Here is a 14,595-nt window from a genome sequence, read left to right as displayed (position 1 = left end):
TATATATATATAAGGAAGAGAGCAACGAAGTCAGTAAACAAATCTACCAATGATAATAAGTTCTAAATACTAAACTAAGATAAACATAAAGCCAGAAACAAATTAGATGCAGAAAGCAAATCCCAAGTCTACAGTTGCTCCCAAAGTGCACTGCCTCAATTTTGGGATGATTTCTTGTCTAGTCAGGTATTCCACAGATGCAGGGTACATCAAGTTGATTATGGAGATTTAATCCACTGCTCCTGAGGCTGCTGGGAGAGATTTCCTTTTCTCTTCTTTGTTCGCACAGCTCCCGGGGTTCAGCTTTGGATTTGGCCGCGCCTCTGCATGTAGGTTGCCTGAGGGCGTCTGTTCCCCACCCAGACAGGATGGGGTTAAAGGAGCAGGTGATTAGGGGGCTCTGGCTCACTCAGGCCGGGAGGATGGAGGGGTACGTATGTGGGGCGAGCCTGCGGCGGCAGAGGCCAGCGTGACATTGCAACAGCCTGAGGCACAACGTGTGTTCTCCTGGGGAAGTTGTTCCTGTATCACGGGACCCTGGCAGTGGCGGGCTGCACAGGCTCCTGGGAGGGGAGGTGTGGATAGTGACCTGTGCTTGCACACAGGCTTCTTGGTGGCTGCAGTAGCAGCCTTAGCGTCTCACGCCTGTGCCTGGTGTCCGCGCTGATAGCTGCAGCTCATGCCCATCTCCTCGTCTAGGCAGTGCTCTGAATCCCCTCCTTGCGCACCCGAAACAATGGCCTCTTGCCTCTTAGACAGGTCCAGACTTTTCCCTGGACTCTCTCCCGGGTAGCTGTGACGCACTAGCCCCCTTCAGGCTGTGTTCATGCAGCCAACCCCAGTCCTCTCCCTGGGGCCTGACCTCCGAAGCCCGAGCCTCAACTCCCAGCCCCCCACCTGCTCTGGCAGGTGAGCAGATGAGCCTTTCAGGTGGTGAGTGCTGGTCGGCTCGATCCTCTGTGCGGGAATCTCTCCGCTTTGACCTCTGCACCCCTGTTGCTGCGCTGTCCTCCATGACTCCGAAGCTTCCCCCTCACCCACCCCATCTCTGCCAGTGAAGGGCCTTCCTAGTGTGTGGAAACTTTTCCTCCTTCACAGCTCCCTGCCAGAGGTGCAGGTCCTGTCCATATTCTTTTGTCTCTGTTTTTCCTTTTTTCTTTTGCCCTACCCAGGTACGTGGGGAGTTTCTTGCCTTTGGGGAAGTCTGAGGTCTTCTGCCAGTGTTCAGTAGGTGCTCTGTAGGAGTTGTTCCACATGTAGATGTATTTGTGGGGAGGAAGGTGATCTCCACGTCTTACTCCTCTGACATCTTGAAGGCTCCCCTGCCCTTATTTTTTCTTAATGATGTATTTTTAAAATCATTTAGAAAAGGCTCTAGAAAATTGGATAGTAGTATGCAGTTGGGCATTGCCAAATATACCTAAAGTGTAGGTTTTACAATAAGTTTTTGTGAACATGAAGTATAAATTTAAAATGTAAATAATGGCTAACTAGATAAGTAGTGTATATTGATAAATACATCTCATTTTAGGATGGCTCTGTCTTGCAAACTGTTGTGATTGGCTCTGGAGCTATTCAGACCACAGTATGGATTCCAGATGTTGGGGTAGCTGCTTGCTCAAATAGATCAAAGGTAATTTTACAATCATATCAAGTTGTAAGTTGTTAGCCTGTAAGGTATCTTAAAAATCGTAGTCCAAGCATCCTACTTTACCGAGGCAAAAAATGATATCCAGAGGGATTATTACTTGCCCAAGATAAGGCAGCTGTTTAGTGGCAGAAGGAAAACTAGAACCTGGTACTCTCCTGTACCCTATACTTTGGGAAAAATGCTTAATTATTGAATGACTTTCCACTGGAAATTATCAAGAGGATTTATTACTTTCTGCCATGATTTTTGAGACAGCACTAAATTATCTAAAGAATTTTCCCTGAAAAGAAGGACTACCTCAAAGACCTTTAACTCAACTATACAGAATATATCTTGGCTTTCAAATTTAATGTTCTACTAAAAAATACTAGCCCTCTACTGTGAAATAATTCTATGATGTGACATTATCTCTTACAGTATTGCTTTTCATATCCTTAATGAATAGTGTCAGTGTGCTGCCTTGGTTTACATTTATGTGGTTAATATGTGGTAATATTAAAATAGAGCTGAAAACCTGCATGAACAGTCCTACTAGAAGTAAAATATAGAATCAGACCATAGGCAGTAGTAGCCTGCATAGAATAAACCATAGAGCCACAGAGCAGTGCTGCTTCTCTTGTAGATGTGTGTCCCTCAGCAGAGTACTACTTCCTCTAGTATCCTTGTGGTCATGTCAGACTCTTAAAATATACTGGATAACTTGTCCTACAAGTCCTATGAGATAGCAAATAATTCTCTTTAAGAAGAATCAGCTAATCCAAGGTAGTTCACACATTTTACAGTTACTCACTTGTTTTTACCTTAGACAAAATTTAAGATGTTTTGAAGTTCATAGGCATTAAAAGTATAGCATAAAATGTCCAAAAAGCAAAAGTGTTTAATGTATTACTAGAAGGAATTTCTCATATATGAATGGTGATGGAATGTCTCTCTTTTATTTAAACAAATATCATGTGGCATGGTTTATTTTTCATCAGGATGTTTTGGTCGTGAATTGTACAGCAGAATGGGCTGCTGCCAATCATGTTTTAGCAACCTGTAGGACAGCACTGAAACAACAGGGTGTTCTGGGATTAAACATGGCTCCCTGCATGAGAGCATTTCTGGAGCGGCTCCCCGTGATGCTTCAGGAGCAGTATGCCTATGAAAAGGTAACTGATTCCACTCATTCTTGCAGACCTACAGATGACTGGTGCTTTGGAATTGGAATTATAGCTTTGAATTTATCCCTTAAGAGGAGGTCTGAGTAAAATAAGTGGGGCTGTTTGGGCGGAATCAGATGAAGATAATTCATGTCTAAAACAGTTGTTTAGTAATCCTAAGCCTGCTTTTACTTTATTTTAGTGGGAGTAAAATTTTTAAATAACCCTCAAATTTGTATAGTGTTTCTATTATTCATGTCAGATTATTTATTCATTCTAAAACTTCTTTAAATCCCTGTACCTCAGAGTATATCATCTTCCCTTTTCTGACCCATATATCTATTTTTGTGTGGCTTTGCCATCCCACAGTTGGGAGGGGGAATGGATATGGGCGTCAGAGTGAACATCCTGTCCACTTTATCAGGTGAATCCTTGTGGAAAGTTTAGTAGAAGAGGTAAGGTTGAATTAAGTAAGGTCATTAGATACTAGAATGGGAAATTATGGAATTTGGACTTGTTGCCCAGGCCATGATCCTGTATAGCTTGTCTTCCAGCCCTCAGTAGTCACAGTATGCTGCTCCTAGGCAGAGCTCATCTGGGGTTTTTCCTTTTTCCTTTTTTTTTTTTGCCATGCTACATTAATCTTATCAGCTGTTAACCACACCCAGTTAATTTCACTGAGGTTTGCCCAGGTTTTCTTTTCTGAATCGCTCAGTCTCTCACAGAGTTGCTCTAGTACATCTAGGGAGGGCCAGGGAAGAAGGTTGTCTTTGATGGCTACCAGGGTTCTTTTGGTAAAGGAGGAAATGTGAGAGGGAGCAGGTCTCCATGGTTCAGTTATCTGCCTTTTTTTTTTTTAATTCAAGAAAAACTGTAATGAAAACATGCTAAATGCAGTGTGGTGTCCTGGGTTGAATCTTGGAGCAGAAGAGGAGCATTAGGGACTTCCCTGGTGGTCCAGTGGTTAAGAATTCGCCTTCCAGTGCAGGGGACGCGGGTTCGATCCCTGTTTGGGGAACTAAGATCCCACATGCTGAGGGGCAACTAAGCTGGGCCCTCTAGAGCCCACGCACTGCAACTAAGTCCCAACACAGCCAATAAATAAATAAATATTTTTTAAAAAGAAAATAAAAGAAAAGGAGCATTAGTGGGAAACCCTATAAAGTTCTGTGGTTTAGTTATTGTAACCAGTGTTACTTTCTTAGCTTTGATTATCGCACCATGGTTATATAAGATGTGAACATTACAGAAGGTTGGGTGAAGGGTTTATAGGCATTCTCTGTACTATCTCTGCAACTCTCTATGTATCTAAAATTATTTCAAAGTAAAAAGCTTAAAAAAAACAGTAAAGTTAAAATATGACTACAGGCTTTCAGAATGCAGGAGGCTAATTTATATTATTTGGCAGAGGCTCTTCAGCATAATATCCTTGCATTTTCTCTTAGCCTCATGTGGTTTGTGGTGACCAGCTTGTTCACAGCCCCTATATGCAATGTCTGGCTTCCCTTGCTGTGGGACTTCATCTGGATCAGCTGCTGTGTAATCCTCCAGTGCCACCACACCACCAGAACTGCCTCCCTGACCCTGCATCGTGGAATCCAAATGAGTGGGCCTGGTTAGAATGTTTCTCAACCACCATAAAAGCTGCTGAAGCCCTGACCAATGGAGCACAGTTTCCAGAATCTTTTACTGTTCCCGATCTAGAGCCTGTTCCAGAGGATGAACTTGTACTCCTAATGGTAAGTGTAGTATGAGCTACTGTTATATGTAACTGAGATTGTATTATGGATGTTTAGTAAGTAGCAGACCCTCAATAAGTATTTGCTAGCTTGAATAGAGCAAGAAGCACACCCTTATATAAACTTAAAATATTTTGCATTCAGATACTCACTTTAAATCTGATGGAAGTCTTCTTTGGTGACAGGGATTGATTATGAGAATTGTGGAGCTCTTATAAACGTGCTGGTTTTCAATGACATAGTCACATTTTCTCATTTTCTTGTCCATAGGTACCTTGTTAGTGTGTGTGCGTATATATATATATGTATATATATATATATATTTATTATTTTTCCCCGTTAGAGCTTATCTGTATTTCTTCTATTTACAATAACATTGTAAAAGGTACCTTCATTTTGTTTTATTTTATTTTTTAAACATCTTTATTGGAGTATAATTGCTTTACAATGTTGTGTTAGTTTCTGCTGTATAACAAAGTAAGTCAGCTGTATGTATACATATATCTCCATATCAACTCCCTCTTACATATCCCTCTCACCCTCATTATCCCATCCCCCAGGTGGTCACAAAGCACCAAGCTGATTTCCCTGTGCAATGCACCTGCTTCCCACTAGCTATCTATTTTACATTTGGTAGTGTATATATCTCAGTGCTACTCTCTTACTTAGTCCCAGCTTACCCTTCCCCCTCCCCATGTCCTGAAGTCCATTCTCTACGTCTGCATCTTTATTCCTATCCTGCCCCTAGGTTTGTCAGAACTTTTTTTTTTTTAGATTCCATATATATGTGTTAGCATACGGTATTTGTTTTTCTCTTTCTGACTGATTTCACTCTGTATGACAGACTCTAGGTCTATCCACCTCACTACAAATAACTCAGTTTCGTTTCTTTATATGACTGAGTAATATTCCATTGTATATATGTGCCACATCTTCTTTGTCCATTCATCTGTCGATGGACACTTAGGTTGCTTCCATGTCCTGGCTATTGTAAATAGTGCTGCAATGAACATTGTGGTACATGACTCCTTTTGGATTATGGTTTTCTCAGGGTATATGTGCAGTAGTGGGATTGCTGGGTCATATGGTAGTTCTATTTTTAGTTTTTAAGGAACCTCCATACTGTTCTGCATAGTGGCTGTATCAATTTACATTCCCATCAACAGCACAAGAGTGTTCCCTTTTCTCCACACCCTCTCCAGCATTTATTGTTTCTAGATTTTTTGATGATGACCATTCTGACCAGTGTGAGGGGGTACCTCATTGTAGTTTTGATTTGCATTTCTCTAATGATTAGTGATGTTGAGCATCCTTTCATGTGTTTGTTGGCAATCTGTATATCTTCTTTGGAGAAATGTCTATTTAGGTCTTCTGCCCATTTTTGGATTGGGTTGATTGATTTTTTTTGATATTGAGTTGCATGAGCTGCTTGTGTATTTTGGAGATTAATCCTTTGTCAGTTGCTTCATTTGCAAATATTTTCTCCCATTCTGAGGTGGTCTTTTGGTCTTGTTTATGGTTTCCTTGGCTGTGCAAAAGCTTTTAATTTCATTAGGTCCCATTTGTTTATTTTTGTTTTTATTTCCATTTCTCTAGGAGGTGGGCCAAAAAGGATCTTGCTGTGATTTATGTCATGGAGTGTTCTGCCTGTGTTTTCCTCTTCAGAATTTTATAGTGTCTGGCCTTACATTTAGGTCTTTAATCCATTTTGGGTTTATTTTTGTGTATGGTGTTAGGGAGTGTTCTAATTTCATTCTTTTAACTGTAGCTGTCCAGTTTTCCCAGCACCACTTATTGAAGAGGCTGTCTTTTCTCTGTTATATATTCATGCCTCCTTTATCAAAAATAAGGTGACCATATGTGCCTGGGTTTGTCTCTGGGCTTTCTATCCTGTTCCATTGATCTATATTTCTGTTTTTGTGCCAGTACCATACTGTCTTGATTACTGTAGCTTTGTAGTATAGTCTGAAGTCAGGGAGCCTGATTCCTTTAGCTCCCTTTTTCTTTCTCAAGATTGCTATGGCTATTTGGGGTCTTTTGTGTTTCCATACAAATTGTGAAATTTTTTGTTCTAGTTCTTTGAAAAATGCCATTGGTAGTTTGATAAGGATTGCAGTGAATCTGTAGATTGCCTTGGGTAGTAGAGTCATTTTCACAATGTTGATTCTTCCAATCCAAGAACATGGTATATCTCTCCATCTGTTTGTATCATCTTTAATTCCTTTCATCAGTGTCTTATAGTTTCCTGCATACAGGTCTTTTTTTCTCCTTAGGTAGGTTTATTCCTAGGTATTTTATTCTTTTTGTTGCAGTGGTGAAATGGGAGTGTTTCCTTAATTTCTCTTTCAGATTTTTCAGCATTAGTGTTATAGGAATGCAAGAGATTTCTTTGCATTACTTTTGTATCCTGCTACCTTACCAAATTCATTGATTAGCTCTAGTAGTTTTCTGATCGCATCTTTAGGATCCTCTGTGTATAGTATCATGTCATCTTCAAACAGTGACAGTTTTACTTCTTTTCCAATTTGAATTCCTTTTATTTCCTTTTCTTCTCTGATTGCTGTGGCTAAAACTTCCAAAACTATGTTGAATAAGAGTGGTGAGAGTGGGCAACCTTGTCTTGTTCCTGGTCTTAGAGGAAAGGTTTCAGTTTTTCACCATTGAGAACAATGTTGGCTGTGGGTTTGTCATATATGGCCTTTATTATATTGAGGTAGGTTCCCTCTGTGCCTACTTTCTGGAGAGTTTTTATCATAAATGGGTGTTGAATTTTGTCGAAAGCTTTTTCAGCATCTGTTGAGATTATCATATGGTTTTTATCCTTCAGTTTGTTAATATGGTGTATCACATTGATTGATTTGCATATATTGAAGAATCCGTACATTCCTGGATACACCCCACTTGATCATGGTGTATGATCCTTTTAATGTGCTGTTGGAGTCTGTTTGCTAGTAGTTTGTTGAGGATTTTTGCACGTATGTTCATCAGTGATATTGGCCTGTAGTTTTCTTTTTTTTGTGGCATCTTTGACTTTTTTTTGATATCAGGGTGATGGTGACCTTGTAGAATGAGTTTGGGAGTGTTCCTCCCTCTGCTGTATTTTGGAAGAGTTTGAGAAGGATAGGTGTTAGCTCTTCTCTAAATGTTTGATAGAATTTGCCTGTGAAGCCATCTGGTCCTGGACTTTTGTTTGTTAGGAGGTTTTTAATCACAGTTTCAATTGCAGTGCTTGTGATTGGTCTGTTTATATTTTCTGTTTCTTCCTCGTTCAGTCTTGGAAGGTTGTGCTTTTCCAGGAATTTGTCCGTTTCTTCCAGGTTGTCCATTTTATTGGCATATAGTTGCTTTTAGTAATCTCTCATGGTCCTTTGTATTTTTGCAGAAGTTGTTACTTCTCCTTTATCATTTCTAATTCTATTGATTTGAGTCTTCTCCTTTTTTTCTTGATGAGTCTGGCTAATGTTTTGTCAATTTTGCTTATCTTCTCAAAGAACCAGCTTTTAGTTTTATTGATCTTTGCTATCGTTTCCTTCATATCTTTTTCATTTATTTCTGATCTGATCTTTATGATTTCTTTCCTTCTGCTAACTTTGGCGGGTTTTTTGTCCTTCTTTCTCTAATTGCTTTAGGTGTAAGGTTAGGGTTTTTTGGGGTTTTTTGTTTTTTTGTTTTTAACATCTTTATTGGAGTATAATTGCTTTATGATGGTGTGTTAGTTTCTGCTTCATAACAAAGTGAATCAGCTGTACGTAGGTTAGGTTGTTTATTTGAGATTTTTCTTGTTTCTTGAGGTAGGATTGTAGTGCTATAAATTTCCTCTTAGAACTGCTTTTGCTGCATCCCATAGGTGTTGGGCCATCGTGTTTTCATTGTCATTTGTTTCTAGGTATTTTTTGATTTCCTCTTTGATTGCTTCAGTTATCTCTTGGTTATTTAGCAGCGTATTGTTTAGCCTCCATGTGTTTGTATTTTTTTACAGTTTTTTTCCTGTAATTGATATCTAGTCTTGTAGTGTTGTGGTTGGAAAAGACATTTGATATGATTTCATTTTTCCTTCAATTTACCAAGGCTTGATTTGTGACCCAAGATATGATCTACCCTGGAGAATGTTCCATGAGCATTTAGAAGAACAGTATTCTGTTGTTTTTGGATGGAATGCCCTATAAGTATCAATTAAGTCCCTCTTGTTTAATGTGTCATTTAAAGCTTGTGTTTCCTTATTTATATTCATTTTGGATGATATGTCCGTTGGTGAAATGGGATGTTAAAGTCCCCTACTATTATTGTGTTACACTCGATTTCCCCTTTTATGGCTGTTATCATTTGCCTTGTGTATTGAGCTGCTCCTATATTGGGTGCATAAATATTTACAATTGTTATACCTTCTTCTTGGATTGATCCTTTGATCCTTATGTAGTGTCCTTCTTTGTCTCTTGTACTAGTTTTTATTTTGAAGTCTATTTTGTCTGATATGAGAATTGCTACTCCAGCTTTCATTTGATTTCCATTTGCATGGAATATCTTTTTCCATCCCCTCCCTTTCAGTCTGTATGTGTCCCTAGGTCTGAAGTGGGTCTCTTGTAGACAGCATATATATGGGTCTTGTTTTGTATCCATTCAGTCAGTATATGTCTTTTGTTTGGAGCATTTAATCCATTTACATTTAAGGTAGTTATCGATATGTATGTTCCTATTACCATTTTCTTAATTGTTTTGGGTTTGTTATTGTAAGTCTTCTCCTTCTCTTGTGTTTCCTGCCTAGTGACATTCCTTTAGCATTTGCTGTAGAGCTGGTTTGGTGGTGCTGAATTCTCTTAGCCTTTGCTTGTCTGTAACGGTTTTAATTTTTCTGTTGAATCTGAATGAGCTCCTTGCTGGGTAGAGGAATCTTGGTTGTAGGTTTTTCCCTTTCATCACTATAAATATGTCTTGCCACTCCTTTCTGGCTTGCAGAGTTTCTGCTGAAAGATCAGCTGTTAACCTTATGGGGATTCCCTTGTATGTTAATTGTTGGTTTTCCCTTGCGGCTTTTACTGTTTTTTCTTCGAATTTCATTTTTGTTGGTTTGATTAATTTGTGTCTTGGCATGTTTCTCCTTGGATTTATCCTGTATGGGACTCACTGCACTTCCTGGACTTGATTGACTATTTCCTTTCTCATGTTGGGGAAATTTTCAACTATAATCTGTTCAAATATTTTCTCAGACCCTTTCTTTTTCTCTTCTTCTTTTGGGACCCCTATAATTCAAATGTTGGTGTGTTTAATGTTGTCCCAGAGGTCTCTGAGGCTGTCTTCAATTCTTTTCATTCTTTTTTCTTTATTCTGCTCTGCGGTAGTTATTTCCACTCTTTTATCTTCCAGGTCACTTATCCGTTCTTCTGCCTCAGTTATTCTGCTATTGATTCCTTCTATAGAATTTTTAATTTCATTTATTGTGTTGTTCATCATTGTTTGCTCTTTAGTTCTTCTAGGTTTCCTTGTTAAATGTTTCTTGTATTTTCTCCATTCTGTTTCCAAGATTTGGGATCATCTTTACTGTCATTACTCTGAATTCTTTTTCAGGTAGACTGCCTATTTCCTCCTCATTTGTTAGGTCTGGTGGGTTTTTACCTTGCTCCTACGTCTGCTGCATATTTCTCTGTCTTCTCTTTTTGTGTAACTTACTGTGTTTGGGGTCTCCTTTTTGCAGGCTGCAGGTCGTATTTCCCGTTGTTTTTGGTGTCTGCCCCCAGTGGGTGAGGTTGGTTCAGTGTCTTGTGTAGGCTTCCTGGTGGATGGACCTGGTGCCTGTGTTCTGGTGGGTGGGGCTGGATCTTGTCTTTCTGTTGGGCGGGGCCATGTCCAGTGGTGTGTTTTGGTGTGTCTGTGAACTCAGTGTGACTTTAGGCAGCCTCTCTGCTAATGGGTGGGTTTGTGTTCCTGTCTTGCTAGTTGTTTGGCATGGGGAGTCCAGCACTGGAACTTCCTGGCTGTTAGGTGGAGCTGGGTCTTAGCGTTGAGCTGGAGATCTCTGGGAGAGCTCTCGCTGATTGATATTACACAGGGCCGGGAGGTCTCTGGTGGTCCAGTGTCCTGAACTCAGCTTTCCCACCAGAGAGACTCAGGCCTGACACCAGGCCGGAGCACCAAGACCCCGTCAGCCACACGGATCAAAAGCAAAGGGAGAAAAAGAAAAAATAATAGTAATACTAATTTTTTTAAATTATAAAAATATTAAAAAAAGAAGAGAGTAACCAAACCAATAAACAAATCCACCAGTGATAACAAGCACTGAAAACTGTACTAAGATAAACATAAAAATCAGAATCCAATCACTCGCAGACAGCAAACCCCAAGTCTGCTGTTGCTCCCAAAGTGCACTGCCTCAATTTTGGGATGATTCGTTGTCTATTCAGGTATTCCACAGATGCAGGGTACATCAAGTTGATTGTGGAGATTTAATCCGCTGCCCCTGAGGCTGCTGGGAGAGATTTCCCTTTCTCCTCTTTGTTCGCACAGCTCCCGGGGTTCAGTTTTGGATTTGGCCCCACCTCTGCGTGTAGGTCACCTGAGGGCGTCCGTTCCCACCCAGACAGGATGGGGTTAAAGGAGCCGCTGATTAGCCCGCTCTTCCTCATGCAGGCTGGGGGGAGGGAGGGGCACAGTAGTTATAATTGGAATGTGGGGCGAGCCTGCGGCAGCAGAGGCCAGCATGATATTGCAACAGCCTGAGGTACGCCATGTGTTCTCCCAGGGAAGTTGTCCCTGGATCACAGGACCCTGGCAGTGGCGGGCTGCCCAGGTTCCCGGCATGGGAGGTGTGACCTGTGCTTGCACACAGGTTTCCTGGTGGCTGCAGCAGCAGCGTTAGCATTTCATGCCTGTCTCTGGGGTCCGAGCTGATAGCCACGGCTCCCACCCATCTCTGGAGCTCGTTTAGGCGGTGCTTCTGTGGGCAGACAGGGAAGGAATCCCCTCTCCTCGCACACCCCGAAACAATGGTCTCTTGCCTCTTCAGCAGCTCCAGACTTTTTCCCGGACTCCCTCCCGGGTAGCTGTGGCACACTAGCCCCCTTCAAGCTGTGTTCACGCAGCCAACCCCAGTCCTCTCCCTGGGTTCTGACCTCCGAAGCCAGAAGCCCGAGCCTCAGCTCCCAGTCCCCGCCCGCCCCAGCGGGTGAGCAGAGAAGCCTCTCGGGCTGGTGAGTGCTGGTCAGCACCGATCCTCTGTGCGGGAATCTCTCCGCTTTGACCTCTGCACCCCTGTTGCTGCGCTGTCCTCTGTGACTCCGAAGTTTCCCCCTCGCCCACCCCCCCCACCCCCGTCTCCGCTAGTGAAGGGGCTTCCTAGTGTGTGGAAACGTTTCCTCCTTCACAGCTCCCTCCCCAAGCTGCAGGTCCCATCCCTATTCTTCTATCTCTGTTTTTTCTTTTTTCTTTTGCCCTACCCCGGTATGTGGGGAGTTTCTTGCCTTTTGGGAAGTCTGAGGTCTTCTGCCAGCAATCAGTAGGTGCTCTGTAGGAGTTGTTCCACATGTAGATGTATTTTTGATGTATTTTTGATGTATTTGTGGGGAGGAAGGTGATCTCCACATCTTACTCCTCTGTCCCCCAGTATATATATATTTATAAACATTTTTTAGCATCTTTTCCTGGTCATCTTTTTAGATTTATTCCAATTATAGATTCTAAATTATTTGGCACTTCAATAATGTTTAAGAGAACATTTTAGTTGTCATTTCTTTCTGATTGTATTTGAAAGCGTCTAGATACAGAAACTGTGATGGAGATAAAATGCCGGGGTAGATAGTGCAGGCCAGCACTTGATCTAACAACCCCTTTACCTAGTTAAGATTTATATAAACAAACATTTGAATATATAAATAAAGATACAGTATAAAAGAGACATATGAATTGAAGGAAATTATCTAAATATAGACTATTTTAATTAGGAAGTATCCTTCTGAGCCCATTTGCCTCAAATATGTCATTTGTAGATGAGGAAGCTGCAACCTAGAAAGATGACCTGCCCACAGCCATACAACGAGTTCACGGGGGTGGTGGCTCCTGCAGATGACCTTGTACCTATGGGTGCTCAGAAATGGTTCACTTTGAATCTCCAATGTGTTCGTGATAGTTGATAATGCAAGTGTTTATAGTAAAGGGAAATATTAAAAATCAAGTTTGGCATGATTGTGAAACTGCTCTTAAATTCTCATAATATTACCAAATTCTTTAAGACTCAGTTGTTAGTTAAGATCAGATAAATCATTCGCAAAAAGATTTTCTCAAAACATGGCCTGGGAGAAGGGAGGGCTGCATTCTGGTCTTCACGCTGCTTGTAACTGACCATGTGATCTTGGGCTTCTCCTTTCCTATTTAAAAATAAGTGATCATTTTTAAGGCCTCCTAAAAAAAACCCAAAAAAACATAAATATTGATTAAGCAAAATTGATCCTGGTGTTTGCTGTCTTTCAGGATAACAGTAAATGGATTAATGGCATGGATGAACAAATTATGTCTTGGGCAACTTCCAGACCTGAGGTCAGTAAAGATAAAGATAACTGTATGGTGGTTCTTAGTAAATCTTCTGGTTCCAAATGCTTGTGTGTTCGTGTCCTGGTGTCCCCCATAGAGGCTGGTACACACTTAGTACCCAGTACATGCTTGTTTGAATGAATTAATGAATCAAATTTTGACTTGATTGTGGTTTTCTAGGACTGGCACCTGGGAGGTAAATGTGATGTCTACCTGTGGGGTGCTGGCAGGCATGGACAGCTGGCAGAAGCTGGAAGAAATGTAATGGTACCTGCAGCAGCTCCCTCATTCTCACAGGCACAACAGGTAACTAACAGGGTAAAGAAATGTAGAAGAAACTTGGGAACTGACAATTCTGATTCCCTTGCTGTCAGTAACTCACTGTAGGATAAAGTTTGTCCATTGCATAGTCTATTGTGAGGAATCACCAAAGAAAGTCATGATATATAGCTTGTATATAGCTTCTAAATAAAAGTTTTTTAGAGTTTTTATCAGACTTAGGTTTTGTTAATACGTTTCTAAATTTTTCTTGTTTTCACGTATCATGAATTAACATCATGATGCATTATGCCTGCCCAGCATATATTTATAGAAGTTAAGATATTGGTAATTATTAATTCTCTCTTTGGGGGCCATAAACTCACTGGGATCTTTAACCAGATGTCATTGACACTCCTCCCCTCGTCTAATAATCATGGTACTATATTTCTAAACCCTTCTTGAGGCCACTGCTTTCTCTTCCATTCTTCTCTGCCTCGGTAAGCCCCAGGATACACTGTTCTTTCATGTGTATATCCCCTGCAATTTCTGCTTCTTGTGGCCTCCAGCCAGTCTTTACTATTTTCCCATCAGCCTCTCCTTTTACTTCTTTTATCTATTTTGCTGTTAATGTTATTATTTAAACTCTGCACAGTTGGCTGAAAGCCCTGTAGATAACATGTTTTAAATCATCAGATGAGCCTCATACATCTCTTGGTTAAGTAAGAGGTTTTATAATAATCAAGGGCTTATAGGAACCCCATTGTTATGTCAACCCTTCCTCTTTAATGAAAGGATAAAAGAACCGATAAAGGTATCCTAAGTATACATGGAATCATTTTAAATGTTTGCCTGATAAAGCTATATAATAAAAGATAATATATTTAATTATGTGTTTTTATACTAGGTTATATGTGGTCAGAATTGTACCTTTGTCATACAGGCCAATGGCACAGTGTTGGCTTGTGGGGAAGGAAGTTATGGCAGATTAGGACAAGGAAATTCAGATGACCTTCATGTGCTGACAGTTATTTCAGCCTTACAAGGTAAAATTATCCTCAGTTAAAAGCTGATCGGAAACTATGACCTATCTGTAGGAATGTTTGCTTATTATGTTAGAACTCATCTCAAACCTTTGCTAGATAAAGTCATGTAGGGTTTTCACTTATATTTAGATTCTTGTTTAGGCATGTACAACCTTAATTTTCTATATTTTGAGCTGTATTATTTTGCAAGTTACTTATCATAGCCATGCTAGAATTGCTGTGTTAATACACACTGAAGATTG

General features: G+C 40.6%; 1 protein-coding gene across 12 annotated transcripts in view; it reads left to right on the top strand.

Moving 5' to 3' along the window:
* The window catches only part of HERC1 (HECT and RLD domain containing E3 ubiquitin protein ligase family member 1), a 214,857-nt gene that overhangs the window by 179,555 nt on the left and 20,707 nt on the right, over positions 1–14,595 (top strand). For all 12 annotated transcript variants that reach the window (XM_029239001.1, XM_029239011.1, XM_029239006.1 and 9 more), the window contains 6 exons: positions 1,532–1,633; positions 2,629–2,802; positions 4,239–4,532; positions 12,990–13,055; positions 13,230–13,355; positions 14,215–14,353. In XM_029239001.1, coding sequence (XP_029094834.1) covers positions 1,532–1,633; positions 2,629–2,802; positions 4,239–4,532; positions 12,990–13,055; positions 13,230–13,355; positions 14,215–14,353 — 901 coding nt within the window. The remainder of the gene's footprint in view (positions 1–1,531; positions 1,634–2,628; positions 2,803–4,238; positions 4,533–12,989; positions 13,056–13,229; positions 13,356–14,214; positions 14,354–14,595) is intronic.

Source organism: Monodon monoceros, unplaced genomic scaffold (assembly GCF_005190385.1).
Source record: "Monodon monoceros isolate NGI ecotype Baffin Bay Population unplaced genomic scaffold, NGI_Narwhal_1 Super_Scaffold_21, whole genome shotgun sequence".
Lineage (NCBI taxonomy): Eukaryota > Metazoa > Chordata > Mammalia > Artiodactyla > Monodontidae > Monodon > Monodon monoceros.
The sequence above is the reverse complement of the archived record's forward strand: the minus strand, read 5'-3'. Positions and strand labels throughout refer to the sequence as shown.